The sequence below is a fragment of the Ovis aries genome, chromosome 12 (genome assembly GCF_016772045.2).
Source record: "Ovis aries strain OAR_USU_Benz2616 breed Rambouillet chromosome 12, ARS-UI_Ramb_v3.0, whole genome shotgun sequence".
Classification (NCBI taxonomy): domain Eukaryota; kingdom Metazoa; phylum Chordata; class Mammalia; order Artiodactyla; family Bovidae; genus Ovis; species Ovis aries.
This window is the reverse complement of record NC_056065.1, coordinates 64278161-64298995: the sequence shown is the minus strand read 5'-3', so window position 1 is coordinate 64298995 and position 20835 is coordinate 64278161. Positions and strand designations below refer to the sequence as shown.

Below are 20835 nucleotides of genomic sequence, written 5' to 3'. Positions count from 1 at the left end.
ATCAACCAGGACTGAAGTAAAATCACCTGCTTTTACTTGGGCATCAGTTTCCTCTTCTAAAACTTTAGTGGTACCATTCGCCACTCGAGCCCCCTTTCTCCCTTACCTGTAGTAAGGGATCAATTTTATTCTTTTTCCATAGTCATCGACTGATATTAGTTTTATTCAGAGAAGGAACATACGCTTACTTTAATTTGTTCCTGACTGAAGGAGATCAGAGTACATGAACACATAAGTTAATCAGTGTTACTACACAAGTTCAATTCTGCCTGGACAAGTTCAGCCTGGGAATAATGTTATCTTTTGTGTGGCCCTAATATTCAAAGTTCTTGCATATACACAACCTCATTTGATTCTCACAATAATCTCAGTTTATAGATGAGGACACTAAAGGCTCACGGGGCTAAGTAGCTGCTGACCCTGTCCCATTCATAGTAACTGACAGAGGACAGAGTCCAGCCCAGACCCTTCAGATTCCAAAGCCATGTTCAGAAAGCAGTGCCACAATAGCTCCAGCAGGTCGGATGTCCATTTGCTCTTTGACAGTCCCCCATGTGCCACCCTCTGCCTCTCACTCCACACACGTCAAACAGTGAGAGCAATCTCCACATCAGGTTCTGTGAATGAATCACCAACTCTCAAGTCCTGTGCTTAACAGCAAGTTAAAATTCCCCCTGTGGGGTACTGGGAGGGAAAAGACATCATCACAGGCAAATTCAGACATAGCTGCTCCATGTCACCAAAACTATTTGCACACAAATATTTAGGCTTCAAATTAACAAAGTAGAGGCTACAGGGCTCTGGGAAATTAAAACTGTCTTAATCAAACAAAACATAAACTTCTCTTGTCAAAGAGGTGTAAATGGTCACGTTGCCAGTAGTAATTGTATGTCTAGATTTTCAAAAATGCATTCTCCTCTCCCGTTTAAAAACAAACAAATGAAAAAAAAAAAAAAAACTGCAACATTTCCCTTTCCAGGAATGTGATTTAACTTAATAGCTAAGCTAATCATCACTCGCTGCTTATTGGTGCAAACAAAGTAACCACTGTCTCTGCAAGGGGACACAATGGTTCTGAATGTGATTTAAGTATCTGGTTGTGAGTGACCATTATGTTATGTAATGAATGAAGCTGCATGAATACCTATTACATAACTCCATTCTGCCTGGGCGCTCTAATTAAAGTGAGGGGACTTCCCATCACTTTAAAAAGTTCTCCTCAGTCACTTCTATAACTTGTAAGATTAAAAAACTTAAATTATACTGAGCCATGGACACTGTGTACCCAGCTGTTGCATCCAAAGGAAATCATGAAAGAGGGGAATAAGAAAAAAAAACTGCTTCTGGAAGAAGTAGAAGGTAACTGGGGAAAATGTGAAGTGTGTTCAGAAGGTGGCCTGAACTGAAGAGCTATGCTTTGCAACGCTGTCTTAATTGAGGAGAAGTGTATTGGGTTGGCCAAAAAGTTCATTGGGTTTTTCCATGTTACAGAAAATCCCAACAAACTTTTTGGACAACACAATAGCTTCTTTCAAATATATATATGTAATCTGATGAACACCTAGCACTTAGAACTCAATGCAGGCATCCCTTGGTACCTATGCGGGATTGGTTTCCAGGAGAATGACAAAATCCGTAGACGTTCAAGTCCCTTGCAGAAGGGACATTACCCACACACATTCTGTACACTTTTAAGTAACCCTTAGATCATATACAATAGTTAATACAATCCAAATACTATTTAAATGGTTGTAATACAATCTAATCACACTAGGACCACAGCCTTGTCTAACTCAATGAAACTAAGCCATGCCTGCGCGGCAACCCAAGACGGGTGGGTCATGGTGGAGAGGTCTGATAGAATGTGGTCCACTGGAGAAGGGAATGGCAAACCACTTCAGTATTCTTGCCTTGAGAACCCCATGAACAATATGAAAAGGCAAAATGATAGGATACTGAAAAAGGAACTCCCCAGGTCAGTAGGTGCCCAATATGCTACTGGAGATCAGTGGAGAAATAACTCTAGAAACAATAAAGGGATGGAGCCAAAGCAAAAACATTACCCAGCTGTGGATATGACTGGTGATAGAAGCAAGGTCCAATGCTGTAAAGAGCAATATTGCATAGGAACCTGGAATGTCAGGTCCAGAATTAAGGCAAATTGGAAGTGGTCAAACAAGAGATGGCAAGAGTGAACGTTGACATTCTAGGACTCAGCGAACTAAAATGGACTGGAATGGGTGAATTTAACTCAGATGACCATCATATCTACTACTGTGGGCAGGAATCCCTCAGAAGAAATGGAGTAGCCATTATGGTCAACAAAAGAGTCTGAAATGCAGTACTTGGATGCAAACTCAAAAACGACAGAAAGATCTCTCTGTCTCCAAGGCAAACCATTCAATATTACCATAATCCAAGTCTATGCCCCAACCAGTAACACTGAAGAAGCTGAAGTTGAACAGTTCTATGAAGACCTACAAGACCTTTTACAACTAACATCTTAAAAAGACGTCCTTTTCATTATAAGGCACTGGAATGCAAAAGTAGGAAGTCAAGAAACACCTGGAGTAAAAGGCAAATTTGGCCTTGGAATGCAGAATGAAGCAGGGCAAAGACTGATAGAGTTTTGCCAAGAGAATGCACTGGTCATAGCAAACACCCTCTTCCAACAACACAAGAGAAGACTCTACACATGGACATCACCAGATGGTCAACACCGAAATCAGATTGATTATATACTTTGCAGCCAAAGACGGAGAAGCTCTATACAGTCAGCAAAAACAAGACCAGGAGATGACTGTGGCTCAGATCATGAACTCCTTATTACCAAATTCAGACTCAAATTGAAGAAAGTAGGGAAAACCGCTAGACCATTCAAGTATGACCTCAATCAAATCCCTTATGATTATACAGTGGAAGTGAGAAATAGATATAAGGGCCTAGATCTGATAGACAGAGTGCCTGATGAACTATGGAATGAGGTTCGTGACACTGTATAGGAGACAGGGATCAAGACCATCCCCATGGAAAAGAAATGCAAAAAAACAAAATGGCTGTCTGGGGAGGCCTTACAAATAGCTGTGAAAAGAAGAAAGGCGAAAAGCAAAGGAGAAAAGGAAAGATATAAGCATCTGAATGCAGAATTCTAAAGAATAGCAAAGAGAGATAAAAAAGCCTTCTTCAGCGATCAGTGCAAAGAAATAGAGGAAAAGAACAGAATGGGAAAGACTAGAGATCTCTTCAAGAAAATTAGAGATACCAAGGGAACATTTCATGCAAAGATGGGCTCGATAAAGGACAGAAATGGTATGGACCTAACAGAAGCAGAAGATATTAAGAAGAGGTGGCAAGAATACACAGAACTGTACAAAAAGATCTTCACGACCTGGATAATCATGATGGTGTGATCACTCATCTAGAGCCAGACATCCTGGAATGTGAAGTCAAGTGGGCCTTAGGAAGCATCACTACGAACAAAGCAAGTGGAGGTGATGGCATTCCAGTGGAGCTATTTCAAATCCTGAAAGATGCTGTGAAAGTGCTGCACTTAATATGTCAGCAAATTTGGAAAACTCAGCAGTGGCCACAGGACTGGAAAAGGTCAGTTTTCATTCCAATCCCAAAGAAAGGCAATGCCAAAGAATGCTCAAACTACCACACAATTGCACTCATCTCACCCGCTAGTAAAGTAACGCTCAAAATAGCCAGGCTTTAGCAATTATGTGAACCGTGAACTTCCTGATGTTCAAGCTGGTTTTAGAAAAGGCAGAGGAACCAGAGATCAAATTGCCAACATCTGCTGGATCATGGAAAAAGCAAGAGAGTTCCAGAAAAACATCTATTTCTGTTTTATAGACTATGCCAAAGCCTTTGACTGTGTGGATCACAATAAACTGTGGAAAATTCTTTAAGAGATGGGAATACCAGACCACCTGACCTGCCTCTTGAGAAATCTGTATGCAGGTCAGGAAGCAACAGTTAGAACTGGACATGGAACAACAGACTGGTTCCAAATAGGAAAAGGAGTACGTCAAGGCTGTATATTGTCACCCTGCTTATTCAACTTATATGCAGAGTACATCATGAGAAATGCTGGACTGGAAGAAACACAAGCTGGAATCAAGATTGCTGGGAGAAATATCAATAACTTCAGACAAGCAGATGACACCACCCTTATGGCAGAAAGTGAAGAGGAACTAAAAGCCTCTTGATGAAAGTGAAAGAGGAGAGTGAAAAAGTTGGCTTAAAGCTCAACATTCAGAAAACGAAGATCATGGCATCTGGTCCCATCACTTCATGGGAAATAGATGGGGAAACAATGGAAACAGTGTCAGACTTTATTTTGGGGGGGCTCCAAAATCACTGCAGATGGTGACTGCAGCCATGAAATTAAAAGACACTTAGTCCTTGGAAGAAAAGTTATGACCAACCTAGATAGCATATTCAAAAGCAGAGACATTACTTTGCCAAGGCTAGGTTTTTCTAGTCTAGTCAAGGCTATGGTTTTTCCTGTGGTCACGTATGGATGCGAGAGTTGGAATGTGGAGAAAGCTGAGTGCCAAAGAATTGATGCTTTTGAACTGTGGTGTTGCAGAAGACTCTTGAGAGTCCCTTGGACTGCAAGGAGATCCAACCAATCCATTCTGAAGGAGATCAGCCCTGGAATTTCTTTGGAAGGAATGATGCTAAAGCTGAAACTCCAGTACTTTGGCCACCTCATGAGAAGAGTTGACTCATTTAAAAAGACTCTGATGCTGGGAGGGATTGGGGGCAGGAGGAGTAGGGGATGACCGAGGATGAGATGGCTGGATGGCATCACTGACTCGATGGACGTGAATCTGAGTGAACTCCGGGAGTTGGTGATGGACAGGGAGGCCTGGCGTGCTGCGATTCATGGGGTCGCGAAGAGTCGGACACGACTGAGTGACTAAACTGAACTAAACTGATTACAATGCAAGGAGATCCAACAAGTCCATTCTAAAGGAGATCAGTCCTGGGTGTTCTTTGGAAGGAATGATGCTAAAGTTGAAACTCCAGTACTTTGGCCACCTCATGAGAAGAGTGGACTCATTGAAAAAGACTCTGAGGCTGGGAGGGAGGAATTGGGGACAGGAGGAGAAGGGGACGACCGAGGATGAGATGGCTGGATGGCATCACCGACTCAATGGACGTGAGTTTGAGTGAACTCTGGGGAGTTGGTGATGGACAGGGAGGCCTGGCATGCTGCAATTCATGGGGTCGCAAAGAGTTGGACACGACTGAGTGACTGAACTGAACTGAATACAATGCAAATACTATGTAAATAGTTGCTGAAGTGGCAAATTCAAGTTTTGCTTTCCGGTACTTTCTGAAGTTCCCCCCGACACACACAATATCTTAACATCCACAGTTAGTTGAATCTGCAGACAGGGAACCGGCAAATACAGGAGGCCAACTTTACTGATTCATTTTGCGAAAAAGGCATGAGAGACACAATCGGGCCACCAGTATCATATAATAAAGCAGTAGTACAGTGTGGAAACAAAATAAGTGAGAGTTTCTAATTCAGTCATTTTTAAATCTAGGCTTCCCAGGTGGCATAGTAGTAAATATTCCTGCCAACGCAGGAGATGCAGGTTCAATCCCTGGGTAGGGAAGGTCCCCTGGGAAAGGAAATGGCAACCCACTCCAGTATTCTTCTGGGAAATCCCATGGACAGAACAGCCTGGTAAGCTACAGTCCATGAGGTCACAAATGAGCTGGACACAACTTAGAGATTAAACAACAACAAAGTCTAGCCATCACATACTTCTCTGTAGCCCCACATCTAACTAACTCCATACCTTCTGGTCAGAGGACTCTGAGACTGGAAAGGAAGGAGGCAATACCTTTAGCATTTCCTTCCAATAGCCCTGGAAGGAAACTGTTCAGGGTATGAATGAGGTCAAGGGAGGAAAAAAATCAAATTTTTAACAAACCAGTACATTTAAATCACGTAATAGCAATCATTCATGGGGAAATTTTATGTTCAACATAAAAAGAGTTGTTTTCTCAATGAGAGATCTTTGAAACACCGACATTCTAAAAGTCGTATTAACTCAATGGAAATGTCTCTGGTTTTTTGCCTTCAGAAAAAGAATATACTGAGCATGATTTAAACTTTCATTCATAGCTCCGTGAGCCCACTGATGCTATGAGGGATTGTATATGCACCCCCAGAAACACTGACAGAGAGCAGTGCTTTTTCCAAAAGTAAATGATCCCACATAGTTCAATGGCTGGTATCTAACCATCACTTTCTCTCATTCATTTATTCAACAAATAAATACTCATTGTGTCTTCTCTGCAAGGTGCTGCTAGGCTCTGGGAAGACAGTGGTGGGGGAAGGAGAGGTCCAAAACCCACGCCCTCTTGGAAATCACATAGAGAGGCAATCAATCCGTCAATCAATTATAAACAAAACAGCAGGTTAGACAGTGGTTAAATGACAAGGAGGGTGAAGCTAAAGTGGGGGAGTTCCAGGGTGAGAGAGGCTTGCAATTTAAATGAGCGGTTAGGGAAGCCCTCACTGGACAGTGACATTTGAACATAGCTTTCCACTGGTTTGTCCATTTTTGTTATTACGAACGTGTCTGCCTCCAAAAGCCCCGCTCCCTTCAAATTTGCCACATCTATCCAACTGTAAAAGAAAACCATATTATCACTATACATGAATAACCTATTCTGTTACATATTAGGAATTAATGTGGTATTAAAGATGATGCTCTTTCCTATGGAGTGAGAGCTATTTGGGCTACTCTGATAATTTTTTCAATACCTTTCACTTTTTAAGTATGCTCTAGAAAGTTGAAATAACCAAAAGTGAGGGAGTGTTATTCTGCTTATTTTCTAGAGTACGTGCGTGCATACTTAGTCACTCAGCCATGTCTGACTCTTTGGGACCCCCAGAGACTACAGCCTGCCGGGCTCCTCTGTCCATGGGATTTCCCAGGTAAGAATACTGGAGTGGAATGCAATTTCCTCCTCCAGTGGATTTTCCTGACCAATCAAACCATGTCTCCCGGGTCTCCTGCACTGCAGGCAGATTCTTTACTTCTGAGCCACGTGCTAAGCCCTTTCACGTAAGCCTCTTAAGTTAAAACTTTGGCCTCCCTTGTATTCTGTGATGATGAACTAGCCTGTTTCTCCCTCTTACCTCTCTAACTACACTTTTCCTGACCTCTACACCAACTGGGCTCTGCCTTCTTGTCTCCTGAATATGACCTTACTGTCCTTGGAGTCTGCTCAAACTCATGTCCACTGAGGCCATGATGCCATCCAATCATCTCATCCTCTGTCATCCCCTTTTCCTCTTCCCTTCAATCTTTCCCAGCATCAGGGTCTTTTGCAATGAGTCGGCTCTTCGTATCACGTGGCCAAAGTATTAAAGCTTCAGTTTATAAACTGTTTCCAGCAGTGGCCACTGGACTGGAAATGTCAATGCTCATCCCAATTCCCAAGAAGGGCAGTACCAAAGAACATTCAAACCACTGGACAATTGCAGTCATCTCCCATGCTAGTAAGGTTACACTCAAAATCCTGCATGCTAGGCTTCAACGTTACGTAATGGAGAACTTCCAGATGTCCAAACTGGGTTTAGAAGAGGCACAGGAACCAGAGATCAAATTGCCAACATCCACTGAATCATAGAGGAAGCAAGAGAATTCCAGAAAAGCATCTACCTCTGTTTCATTGACTACACTAATGCCTGTGACTGGGTCGATCATGACGAACTGGAAAACTCTTAAGGAGATGGAAATACCAGACTATCTTACATATCTCCTGAGAAACCTGCATGCAGGTCAAGAAGCAACAGTTAGAACCTTGTATGCAACAACTGACTGGTTCAGTACTGAGAAAGGAGTATGACAAGGCTGTTTACTGCCCTCCTGGTGGCACAAGCATCACTCAGCCAAGAACTGATGCTTTCAAACTGCGGTGCTGGAGAAGACTCTTGAGAGTCCCCTGGACAGCAATGAGATCAAACCAGTCAATCTTAAAGGAAATCAACTCCTAATACTCATTGGAAGGACTCATGCTGAAGCTCCAATACTTTGGCCATCTGATGAGAAGAGCCGACTCACTGGAAAAGATCCTGATGCAGAAAAGAAAGACTGAAGGCAGAAGTAGAAGAGAGTGACAGAGAATGAGTCAGAATAATTGGCCAGAGACAACCTGGAAATGAATCCCATCACCATAAAGCCTTGGACTGCAAGCCCTGGGCAGAACAGTTCTCCCAGGTTTCCTTGCCCTCCTGCTCTCCGCCCGGGTGCCCCTTCCCAACAAAGTCTCTTGCTTTGCCAGCATGTGTGTCTCCTCCGACAACTCATTTCCAAGTGTTAGGTAAGAGCCTGCTCTCAGCATCCACCTTCCTGAAACAGGACAAATACTCCAAATGTGAAATAAAAATTTAAAGAAATCAAGGAGGCTTTACGGGTTTCCCAAATTATTAGAGACAGAAAGAAGGGCACATAATGGAGGCTCTCTACTTAGCTAAAAGCAGGGTAACATGAAAGTCAGCAGTCATAACGAACAGAGTCTTAGGAAAATGTGAAGGTCAAGTTGAAGAGCATTTTTCAGCTCTATGAGGAGTAAAATGAGGAAGGAGCAGTTCATTGCTGATAGGTGGGGTAATTGTAACTGATAAGAGAGAGAAAAGAGAACTACTTCACTCCCCATCTTCACTATCAAGGCAAATGATCTCCTAACTGGAAAAAGGGCAGGACCAGCATGATGAAAAGGAAACTAGAGCCCACGATAGAGAAGGCGATACTAAGAAAGCACTTAGCCCTTTAAGAGACTTCATGTCTCCAGAGCCAGATAAACAGCCTGAAGAGCACTGAAAGAACAGCAGATGTGATCATAATATTGATGAATGGAATCCTCACAGAAGCAGAGAAAGATACAAGTGTCTGAAGCCCAGCAACAAGAAAACACCGCTTTTCAGAGAGAATTTAAGGTGGACTAGAAACAAAGAACTGGTCTGCCTACAAACCACTGTTGCCAATATCCCACATGGTAGTCAGCAGTGACCACTTGGCACTCACATGAAATCACTGCTGCTGCTGCTGCTAAATCGCTTCAGTCGTGTCCGACTCTGTGCGACCCCATAGACAGACAGCAGCCCACCAGGCTCCCCCGTCCCTGGGATCCTCCAGGCAAGAACACTGGAGTGGGTTGCCATTTCCTTCTCCAATGCATGAAAGTGAAAAGTGAAAGTGAAGTCACTCAGTCGTGTCTGACTCCTAGCGACCCCATGGACTGCAGCCTATCAGGCTCCTCCGCCCATGGGATTTTCCAGGCGAGAGTCCTGGAGCCGGTTGCAATTGCCTTCTCCTGAAATCACTGAGAAAAACAAAATCAGATCAAACTAACTTTCCACCCTATTCTGACTCAAGGCAAGAAAAAAGGAATGCTGCAAACATGACACCCACAGATTCAAAAAACCATCCCACCAGCTCTCTCCCTAGATCTATTGGAAATGATGGAGCCCAACAAGTCGAACAGCTGCAGAACTGGTTAGATCTGTATTCCAATCGAACAGTCAGGGAATGCTGAATGTGAAGCAATGTCAATTAGTACTGCTAGGAGCGGGCTTCCCAGGTGACAGAGTGCTAAAGAATCCGCCTGCCAATGCAGGAGACATAGAGACTCAGATTCAGTCCCTGTGTCAGGAAGATTTCCTGGAGTAAGAAAGGGCAACCCACTCCAGTATTCTTGCCTGAGAAATCCCATGGACAGAGGAGCCTGCCGGGCTACAGTCCATGGGGTTGCAAAGAGACTTGACTGAGCACACTTCACACAGCTAAGAGTGAGGAATGTCTCTAGTTACGTAACAAAAGTTTTATCTTTGGACATGTTGATTAAATCATTGTAACAAATGAAGCAGATAACTACTTGTGTGCTCAGTCAAGTCCAACTCTTTGCAACTCCATGGACTATATCCTGCCAGGCTCTTCTGTCCATGGGATTCTCCTGGCAAGAATACTGGAATGGGTTGCCATTTTCCTACTCCAAGGGGTCTTCCCAACCCAGGGATCAAACCTGAGTCTCTTGTGTCTCCTGCACTGAGGTAGATTTTTTACCACTGTGCCATCGAGGAAGGCCAGATAACTATGACTTACAGAATCAGAATTTTAATTTAAAAAAAAAAAAAAAACTGAACATATGGGACTTCCCAGGCTCTCCAGTGGTTAAGACTGCACTTCCATTGCAGGGGGTACAGATTCAGTCCCTGGTCGGGGAACTAAGATCTCACAGGCTGCATGGCATGGCCAAACAATTTTAAAAGAAAAGAAAAAAGAAAAGAAAAATAAATAAACCTGTTGTTTAAAAAAATTAAAACATAACAACTGGGAAATATCAGCTAAAAGTCTAACAAAATTAAATTTAATAAAAATAAATATTTTCTACAATTAGATATTTTTAAAATCAACTCTTGGGACTTCCCGGGTGATCCAGTGGTTAAGAATCCACCTGCCAACGAAGGGGACACAGGTTTGATCACTGGTCCAGGAAGATCCCACATGCCGCGGTACAACTAAGCCCGTGTGCCACAACCACTGAGCCCACACCCGAAAGCTCTCGAGACACAAACACTGAAGTCCGAGCCCCAGAGCCCATCCTCTGCAACAGGAGAAGCCACCACAGAAAGAAGCCCTCGCACTAAATCGAAGAGCAGCCCCCACGCAAGGCAACTAGCAGAAAAGCATGAGCACAGCAACAAAGACCCAGTGCAACCAAAACTGATAAAGTAATCAATTAATTTAAAACGGTTTAAAAAAATCTCCTCTCCAAGTACAAGTCAAACGTGATTTAGTTTAATACTACAAAAAATAAGAAGACCAAGGAATCCTAGCTAAACATGAATCATGAGTATAGTACATGTGTAAAGAGACCTAATTTAAGTTCCATACGTGAACACTCCTAATATTAGAACCATATAATTGCCATTTTACATGGCAATATTCAACCATTTTTAACTGACTAATAGGGCTATCTCATACTGTTCAACCTGATATGATTACATGTGGTATCACAAGATCAGTACAAAGTGCTACAGAACTCAGGAAAGGATAACTTACCACTCCTGGGGAAACCAAAGTGGATTCGCGGAAGGAATGGCATGTGAGTTGGAATCTGATCGATGGCTGGGATTTGCACTGGAGATTAGGGAAAAAGAGGGCATTTCAGATAGAGCCAACAGTGAGGTTGGAGGTGGGGGTACGGGGGTAAGGCCCTAGGAAAGGAATGTAGCCTAGTGAAGTTAAGTGTGGTGTGTGTAAAGATGAGACACAGGAAATAACATGAGAGATTGGAACTGAACTTCAGACACCTTCAAATCTACTGTGACAAGTGCTCGAAAATTCCATGAGCTTCCTAGAGAGACCAAGAACAATACCAGGCACATAGTTGGGGCTCAAGTTTGAATGAGCAAGTGAAGGGATGAAAGGATGAACTATTTGTGATGGCTACAGAATAAGAGGTCCACATACACACAGCTCCTGCTTGCCAATTCAGTACGTCACCGCACTGCGATCACAGTACTTTCCATCTACAAGGGATCTTGGAGGTCATTTAGTCTAACTCCCTCACAGACTCTGGGTAACTACCAACAGGGCTGGAAATACTCAAGCAAGAGGCGAAAGGCTGCCTGGCCCTCTGCCAGTTCCTGGGGTAATCTGATTCACCAGAGCGAAATCTCCAAAGATTTCAGTTCAGTAACTCCTAAATATTGTGCTTTTGGACTCTTTACTGAAAATGAATGCCATCTAAGCCTACAAGTTTCAGAAACAAATGTTTGGTGGCTTTTGTGGGCAATCGTTTTCAAAACATCAAGCATATCTAAGGTATAATTTTAAAGAATCTGGCTCCAGGAGAAAAAGCTGAAGTATTAGTCACATGTTTTACATTTCTTCCTCTTGCCTGCCAAATTTTTTTTTTTTTAATTAAGAAAGGAAAAATGGGTCAGCCCCAAAGAATTTTTACAACTGTCAGAATAAACACAAGGCCCAAGTAATCCCATAAACTTCATTTTTGGAGCCTTTTCTCCCTCCTGTCCCTGTGGCTTTAAGTGTCCTTTATTTAGAACCCAGCCCAAGACACAGTCCCGGTGACTGTGCATCTTGCATACTATAAGCACATGACTTCTCTCTGTGAAGAGGGAAGAGGATGGTGTGAGGCTACAGGAGAGTACAGCCTCTTCTGATTTCAACAGGACACGGTGGGTGGAGGATCTAAAGGTCAAAGAGATCCCTTGTCTAACCCAGCCTGGCTCCAAGGTCCTTAAGAAACCACCCTGCTTCTTAGAAAGTAACTCCACCCATAAGGCAATTCTGAAGACATCTTCAAGAAACAATTCATCAGATGAAAGTCACTCCGGGGCTCCAGGGACATGTTAGTGCTTAGAACACAGGTCCAGATGCCCGCCGACAGAACTGGAATCATTCTTAGCTCACCCTTCACTCTGGGGGTCCCCTGAGGTGCACCCCCGCTCAGGTCCACCTCCTGCTGGGTCTGCTTTCCTTGGATTGTTCTGGAAGAGCTGCCACCAACCAGACCTAAAATCCATATGGTGTTGCTCATTGCAACCTGCCCTCTTACAAGGCAGGCCAAGCCTCCTGGTGACACACTATATTTAAGCTGGACCCCACTAGGACAATGAGCTTCAAAGTTTTTAGCCACGATTCAAAGTAAAAAGGAAAGATGCCCTTACGCATGACTCAGTACCTACACATACATATTTAAAACAACTTTCACAGCAATGCCATTCTAATATTTTTATGTCATTCTGTTCTCATTTTAGAATACTGATTTTTGACCCACTAAACTGACTGCAGAACACTCATAAACTACACCCTGCATTCTGAAACGCAAGGCCCAAGAAAAACACTGTCCAACAGAAAGACAGTGCCAGCCACAATTTATAGTTCTAAAGTTGCTAGTAGCCACATTAAAAAAAAAGTAAATAGAAACAGGTGAAATTCATTTTTACAGTATATATTATATAACCCATTACATCAAAATACTATCATTTCAACATATGACCGCTATAGAAAATGACTAAGTTCTTTTACAGTATGTTCATCAAATGAAATATGATGTGGACTTTGCAGGCAGAGAACAGTTCAGACTAGTCACATTTCACGTGCTCCACAGGCACAGGGGGCTTCTCTGGTGGCTCAGCTGGTAAAGAATCCACCTGCAATGCAGGAGACCTGGGTTCAATTCCTGGGTTGGGAAGATCCCTTGGAGAAGGGAAAGGCTACCCACTCCAGTATTCTTGGACTTCCCTTGTGGCTCAGCTGCTAAAGAACCTGCCTGCAATGCAGGAGACCTGGGTTCAATCCCTGGGTTGGGAAGATCCCCTGGAGAAGGGAAAGGCTACCCACTCCAGTATTCTGGCCTGGAAAACTCCATGGACGGTACAGGCACCTGAGGCTAGCAGCTACCACACTGAACAGGGATGCCCTGAGAGTTCTGGTGCCACACACGCCCCCCCAGGGCAGCAGGACCCACGATGGTGCCCTGTAGCAGAAAGGAGGGGAGCCATCCACACCTGCTGAACCTCATGGTAGAGATGCTCACGCATCCTCATCTCACACTGTGTTCACGGGCTCCTCGTGAAAGCTCTGATAACAGATGGGAGATTTCACAAGGAAGAACAGACAGGCGGCTCGTTCACCAGTAATAAGCAGTATCACTCTGAAACTCCTCAAAGTCCAAATGCATTCTTTTGTCTGTGACATCCGAAATAGCACAAATGTCACATAAGATTCAAACCAGAAAGTAACTTTTAGAGAATCTGTTCTGGAAAAAAAAAAAAAAAAACTTGCTGATTAAAAAAGCTGAATAAATAGTATGACTGCAACTATGTTGAACTGTGTGCCTATGAACTGAAGACTAGAAGACAAAAAGTGAAAGTTTAAAGACTGGGTTACTGCCGTAAAATTTATGGGTGATCTTTTTTTTCTCTTCTTGTAAAAATAATATGGATCATGTTGTGGAATCACTCTTTCAAGAATAATATTGCTTTAAAAAGGTTCTTTGTTCTGCTCCAAAGCAAACATACAGGCCACTGAATCCCTATTAAAAAGACAAAGGTAAGGATAACCTGCTTGTATAAAAGGCAAGAAGGACCAGGAGCAGCCAGAAAACCTGAGCGTGGCACAGCCAGCTGCACTGGAATGGCCCAAAGGAAACACTTAACAACAGCTGGACTCCTGAAAACTCCCAGGATAGGCTTTACGCTTTGCCTGAAGTAGAAACGTAAGAGTTAAGAATCTAAGACCACACAGCAGAGGAAACTTTGAGAGCAGAGAGCTGAGTTTTACTAATGAAAACTGAAAAGTCTTCAGACACTATCATGCTATACAATGAAGTATAATTTACGTCACTTACTTTTAAATCCCTTCTTGTCAATGAATTCTGTTAAGAGACACACACCCTAGAAAGTGCCACACATAACAAGCCTGCCCCCAAAATCTCAGAGAAGCAGCTTTATCATTACCTGCGTAACCCTAGTGCCTTTGAGCGTGGAGGGTGTCAGATCCCTTTACAAAAAATGTATTCTACAGAACAAAGCCAAAGTGGTTTGATATCAGGCTAATACAAGCTTGAAAAAAATTGCAGCCCTCAGATAAGAGATTAAATAAAACATGGGAAAATATATTGTAAGTAAAAATATAATGTAAGTAAAATAACTTTAGAATCCAAAGCAGAACTGAGTTCCCAGAGGTTTATCCATGACCCATGACTCAAACCTATACGTCACCAAGAAGCCTCTGTGTGTGTGTGTGTGTGTGTGTGTGTCTGTCTGTCTGTCTGTGTGTGTGGGTGTGTGTGTGTGTGTGTCTGTGTGTGTCTGTCCGTCTGTCTGTCTCCTTTGTCCCTGGAATTCTCCAGGCAAGAACAATGGAGTGGATAGTCATTCCTTTCTCCAGGGGATCTTCCTGACCCAGGGATCAAACCCAGGTCTCCTGCACTGCAGGCAGTTTCTTTACCATCTGAGCTACCAGGGAAGCCCTTGTGGGTTAACTTTAAATACCATGTCATTCTACCTCGAGAGTTCTCCATAATAGTTCAATCAATTTCATAAGACCATGAAATATGTAGAAGAAGCAATGGTGACAAAAATTAGGCAAAATCAGCATTGTTCTTTTTTTCTTGTGTCATTCGTTGAAGTATAAAACATAAATCAGATCTAGCTTACCTATTCAATATTTTCCTTTTTGATTCAAAGAATGAGATTTACATCCTTATCAAATGGCCAAAAAAAAAGATCACGAAGACACATGTTTTATTAGAGTTTAGGTCAAACGACTTATAAGAATGCTTACTAAGTGGTACTGACTGTGGCATGGACATGGTTCCCTGTGATGGGAATATGATGATTAATTAAATATGAAAAAAAATTAAATATGGTCCCACTCTCTCCCCTTGAGGTACTCAAATGAACAGGGTAAAGAAAAATATTTGAAAAAAAAAAAAAAGGATACAGTGTGATAAGTGCTGTAATTGAGCTTTTCGTACAGTGCTAAAAAGACTCAGATAAAAGGATAATTATTCCAGAACAGGGAGCAAGTAGAAGAGTACAGGTGGCATTTGAGCTGGGACTTGAAAGATAAGTCGTTTATTGGTCAGTCTGAACAGAAAAGCACTGCAGGCTGACACAGTGGCATCAGCAGGGTCAGGAGGAAGACAGCGCTGCATATAAGCGTGGACCCCACCACAGGTGATGAAATCTACAGCTCTGTGTTCTCAACAAAGAGTAGGGCTAGTTCTTTTCATGGTGACATAACCCACGTAGGGAGTTGGAGGGACAGACAGATGGAAAGAAACCTTTTAAGCCTTCATCTGCCACACAGAAAAGTATCACTCGCCCTGCTGCTGTAACTCTTAGCAAAACAGGGAGTTCAGGTTAGGGCTGGGTGCTGAGATCGGAGCTGCCACGATCAGCACTTTTCAGCCCAGTCATCTAAAGTTTTACAAGCCTTTATCCCTAGAGCAGACACACTCATTTGTGGATTGTCTAGGTCAACACTGGACAGAAAGTCACTCTTTGTAAAGAATATCATAACCTTTCAATTCTGACCAAGGAATGTTCACGAAGAAACGCTTTAACCAACTTTAGCTCCCTGAGAAACACTTCTGTGGGAGTCAAGTGGCAGCAGGTCCCCCTGGGGGTATCCACAAGCAGCATGATGGATGAAAACGCTGGTTCCTGGGCTCAGCGGGTCGTGACACCACTGCTCCGCAGAGACAGATGTTACACAAGCACCTCGAACCACTGTGTGAGATGCCTTCTCCTTCTGTACCACCCACAGAGTCAGCACATGCCAAGAGAATTCAGTGTCTGTCAGTAACACTTTAACGTGAGCAAATCGCTTATTCAGCATCTTTGTACAAGAGATTTAGTTTTCAGTTACAGCCCTGGGGACAAGGGTCAGTTAGCCCCATAAGTCAGCTGAGAAGAGGTGTAAACAACAGAGAATGGATGCAGGAGTCTGATTATCTTGAGAGCATAGTAAAGGATCTTAAGATACTCACGGAGGACCCTGGATGAATAGCAGGAAGGTCAAGTTTGTGGGCAACAAGCCAGGGACCTTGGAGACTATTTTTAGTCCAGAGGAAGGACAGGAAGGAACAGGAACAAAACAAGGAACTCACCCAGGAGAAATGGAAAGCAAGAAGGAAGAGACTGTCAAAAGCAAATGGGAAGACAGTGAGAAAAAAAATAGATCTAAAAACTAAAATTGTATTCCTAACAGGGAAGCCAGGAATGCCGCAAGAAAAGGCTAAAAGAGAGACGAGAACCCAGAAGGCAACAACGGGACTACTCAAAGGAAGTATTTTAAATGTCCGCATCTTATGAGAGCCTGCGTGGGCTGGCTGGCAACATTTCGCCTCTGGCATTATTAGGTCATGAGTTCAAGTCCCACATCAGGATTTGGCCTCAAAGCAAGTGTTGACTTTCCAGCAGCTCTGAAAGGCTGGAAGCACTTTCCATTCCTTGGTGTATTAACTTTACTGTCCTTCTCTGCAACAAATTAAAAGTATCCCAGAGAGAGAGAGAGAGAGAGAGAGAGAGAAAAGCAACAGCCACTACCTCAAAACAAAATCCTACTAGAGAGAAAATAAGAAAAGAAAGAGAAAGTAGGTTTTCATGTGCAGGATATTTACTGCATTTGGCCAGAATCTTGTGAGTCTGGGGTATTTGTTTCCACGTCCAATCTGTTGAGAGAAGCCTTGTCTGCACTTTCAAAGCACCTAGAATACCAGTACCAGCAGGAACAATGGTTGTGGGAGAGGAAACACTACTACTTGCTAAACATAAAGATATCATTAGGTTATTAGCAAATGGGAGGGGAAAAATGCAGAAAAGATTCCCTCTGGGATGAGGGAAGAAAGGCAACAGACCATACGCCTGTTAAGCATTTAGGTGATGAAGACAGGAAAAAAAATAAACAGCCTGAGTTAACAATAAGAATATCCTTGTATTTGTATAATCATTTACATATTTTAAAGTACTTTTATATACACTGGGCTTCCCAGGTGGCACCAGTGATAAAGAACCCGCCTGCCAATGCAGGAGGCATAAGAGATGTAGGTTCAGTTCCTCGGTTGGGAAGACCCTCTGGAAGAGGGCATGGCAACCCACTCCAGTATTCTTGCCTGGAGAATCCCATGGACAGAGGAGCCTGGCAGGCTATAGTCCACAGGGTCATAAAGAGTCAGACACAACTGAAGTGACTTAGCATATATGCATTAACTCATATGATCCTCACAAAACCCAAGGGCAGAAGGAGTATTTCCGTTTCACAGATCAGGAAAGTGACGATTTATATGGTCATGTGACATTCTAAAAGTCACAACCTCAGGAGAAATTTAGTTCATCCCCAGTTTGGGGCTCCAGTACTGCATTAGCTAACTTCACAACATGTGGCCCAATGAGAAATTTAGTCTTTATTCCAATTTGTGCAAGCACAACTTACTCACATTCCACATTATGTCCAATAAAGAATGATTAGCATGTTTACCAAGTAATTTTTTTTAAAAAATCGTTTCCTACCTTCCCATTTTTCAGGCAGAAACAGCAAATGCAGAAGACAGAATATAGCCCATTGTTAAGTCACAAAATATTTTTAAAGCATAAAAAGTCAGAACACTGACAAATTAACTACAGAGGAAAACTGAAGGAATCTGAAATGCGAAATACTGGAGCCCAGGCCATAATCGCCTTTCACCGTACAGGCAGCCAGGCAGAGAAAACACAATGATGCATACTACTTCCAATAAACAAGGATTACTAAACCCTGCCACAGCCCTTCCTCCCAGATGTGCAAAATGAGAAAGGGATGTCAGGGACACAGAGCGTCTCTAAGACCGTGTCTTAGTCAAGCGGTCTGATTTCTATACAGCAGCAAGCATCAGGGGGACCCACACCTCTACACGGTTCCATGGTGGGGTTTTCAAAAGGGTTCCCAGACAGTGGGGTCCTCATGGGAGCCTCACTTCCCACAGTGAGGAAGGGCAGACCATACCCTAGGCTCAGGGCCAAGCACCTCACCTACACAACTCCCTCCTCACAGTAATTCTGTCCAGAGGGGACTGCTAATTTTCTCCCTTTCCAGGCGAAGAACTTGGGCTGAGAGAAGTAACTTCAGAGCTCAAGCTCACATTGCCACACACAGGAAGAGGCCAGCTCTGGATTCAAGTCTGTCTGGCGCCAAAGCACAGACTCATGACCAGGGCATGAGTTACCTCCCTCAACTGGCGCCCCTGCTGGAAAGAAAAACCCTGCAAAGAAAGAGCAAGTAGGAGGTGCCGTCTCCTGCAAAGGCTCCAAGCCAGGCTGAAAGAACCCTGAACTGATTCCCCAGCCAGGACCTGATGGCTCTGGGCCCTGTTCATTCCTGGTTAAGCCGGGTGTAAAACAGATAGGCTCATTGTGTTGTGTCATTAGGAGGAGTCAATATTTGGATGGAAGATAGCAAATGTTTTCCTATGCTTCACAAACTAACCAAATGCTTCCGATTTCCTGAATTTGCTATTTGGGAGGATCCGTTATCTCCATAAAGAATTTCAAGGACTGCAACTTTAATTAGAAGAGCCAGGACTATGAAGCATTTCATTTTCAGCCAATGTCAAATCTAGTTTCAATTGTCTTTACCTACATCCATTACATGCACTTTTGTTAGAAATCGTCCACAGATTTCTAGCTCTGTCACCAGCAGTGACAGAAGTCACGGGCAGAAGAACAGCACCTGACTAAAGAACAGTTGCTACCAAGGGAGCTGCCAAGAGCCTCAGCTGATGGCTTTACTGACCAGAGACATTCTACTTTTAGCAGAAACGGTTTGTCTGTGGCCTTCAGACGGTCTTTAGAACGATGAAGCTGGAAGGACCCAGCCTTGGCTTTGCTTTTATAAAAGCTGAGGATGGGTATTAAAATCAGCAGGAAATGAAACAAAGGGAGAAAAGTTAAATCGCTCAATTCCTTGCTGAAAAGAGCAAACAAACAAAGACTGTCTGGAGGAGTGAACATGGGATGAGATTAACTGTGTGGAAATGAATTCAAATGAATGGACCACAGATGGTACAAGCAATTAAACTCTAGAAAATGTAGGGTAATGATTCTGTGAGGGTGGAAGGAAATACAGAGCCACCAACAACACACCAGCCCACTCCCAACCACCACCATCATTATCCTCAGAAGTCAGTCGCACACGGCATGATATAAAGATGGCTCTGAGGAACCAAGCCACGCAAAAACCCCATTCATTGAAACACAGGACACAGCCACATCGGTGAAAAGGCGCAGGTACTTCCACAGTGTTAAGCCCAAAGGATCAGCAGTAGAAGACATGCCTCTCTCTCTCTCTGCACAAGACTAGCGGGATTTGATCCAAGGAGGTGTCTTCCACCTAATGTAATCTTTTCCTACCTTTATTCCTTCCTCCTTTCATTTATACCCTTTTTAAACTGAAGACAGTTCCTAAATAGAAGAAACTTAATCGATCCCAATAATAACACAAGAGAAACCAAGCAAAAGAGGACAAAGTTAGGCTTTGATCAGTTATATAGAGGTCATGAAATGACACTAGAAAGATGCACCAAATCCTAAAAAAATACAACACCAAAAGACGTTTCAATTTACGGTGTGTGCGTGTCTGTGTGTGTGTATAAGAGAGAAAGATTGGGACTGTGGTAGGTGGCAAACTAAGGAAGCACTATTTAGTCGCTCAGTCGTGTCCAACTCTTTTGTGACCCCATGGACTGTAGCCCATCAGGCTCCTCTGTCCATGGGATTTCCTAGGCAAGAATACTGGAGTGGGTTGCCATTCCCTTCACCAGGGGATCTTCCTTACCCAGGGATCAAACCCAGGTCGCCTGCATTACAGGTAGATCCTTTACAGTCTGAGCCACCAGGGAAGCCCCGAAAGGAAGCATTAGATCTTACCAAATTTCTTCTTTTGTATGAGTAGAGTCAGCAATCAGACTGAGCCTCTGAGAGCGGTCATGCCAACAGCCAGAATAAATAGAAAGAGTTTAAAGACATCGACCAGGGAGAAAGAAAGAGACCAGAACACCTAACCATAAAATTTCTTGTGTCTCTAACAACACAATTATAACTTTAACTGCCGTTGTCTAAAATACAACTCTGTAATCATAGTCCTGTGGGTTCCATATTTATTCTCTCTCTGTGGCCTACAGATTCAATCTGTTTAGTTTGTAAGGAAACAGAAGACTTTAGAAGGAAAAAGAAACACACACACACACACACACACACACACACACACACACACACACAGA

At 43.2% G+C, this 20835-nt stretch overlaps 1 protein-coding gene across 5 annotated transcripts in view; it reads right to left on the bottom strand.

Annotated features, from left to right (window-relative positions):
• RGL1 (ral guanine nucleotide dissociation stimulator like 1) overlaps positions 1 to 20835 on the bottom strand; it is a 135235-nt gene that overhangs the window by 105508 nt on the left and 8892 nt on the right. For 2 of the 5 annotated variants that reach the window (XM_042229195.1, XM_012187710.3), the window contains exon 3: positions 11106 to 11183. The exons of the other annotated variants lie outside the window; for them this stretch is intronic. In XM_042229195.1, coding sequence (XP_042085129.1) covers positions 11106 to 11183 — 78 coding nt within the window. The remainder of the gene's footprint in view (positions 1 to 11105; positions 11184 to 20835) is intronic. 5 annotated transcript variants of the gene reach the window in all.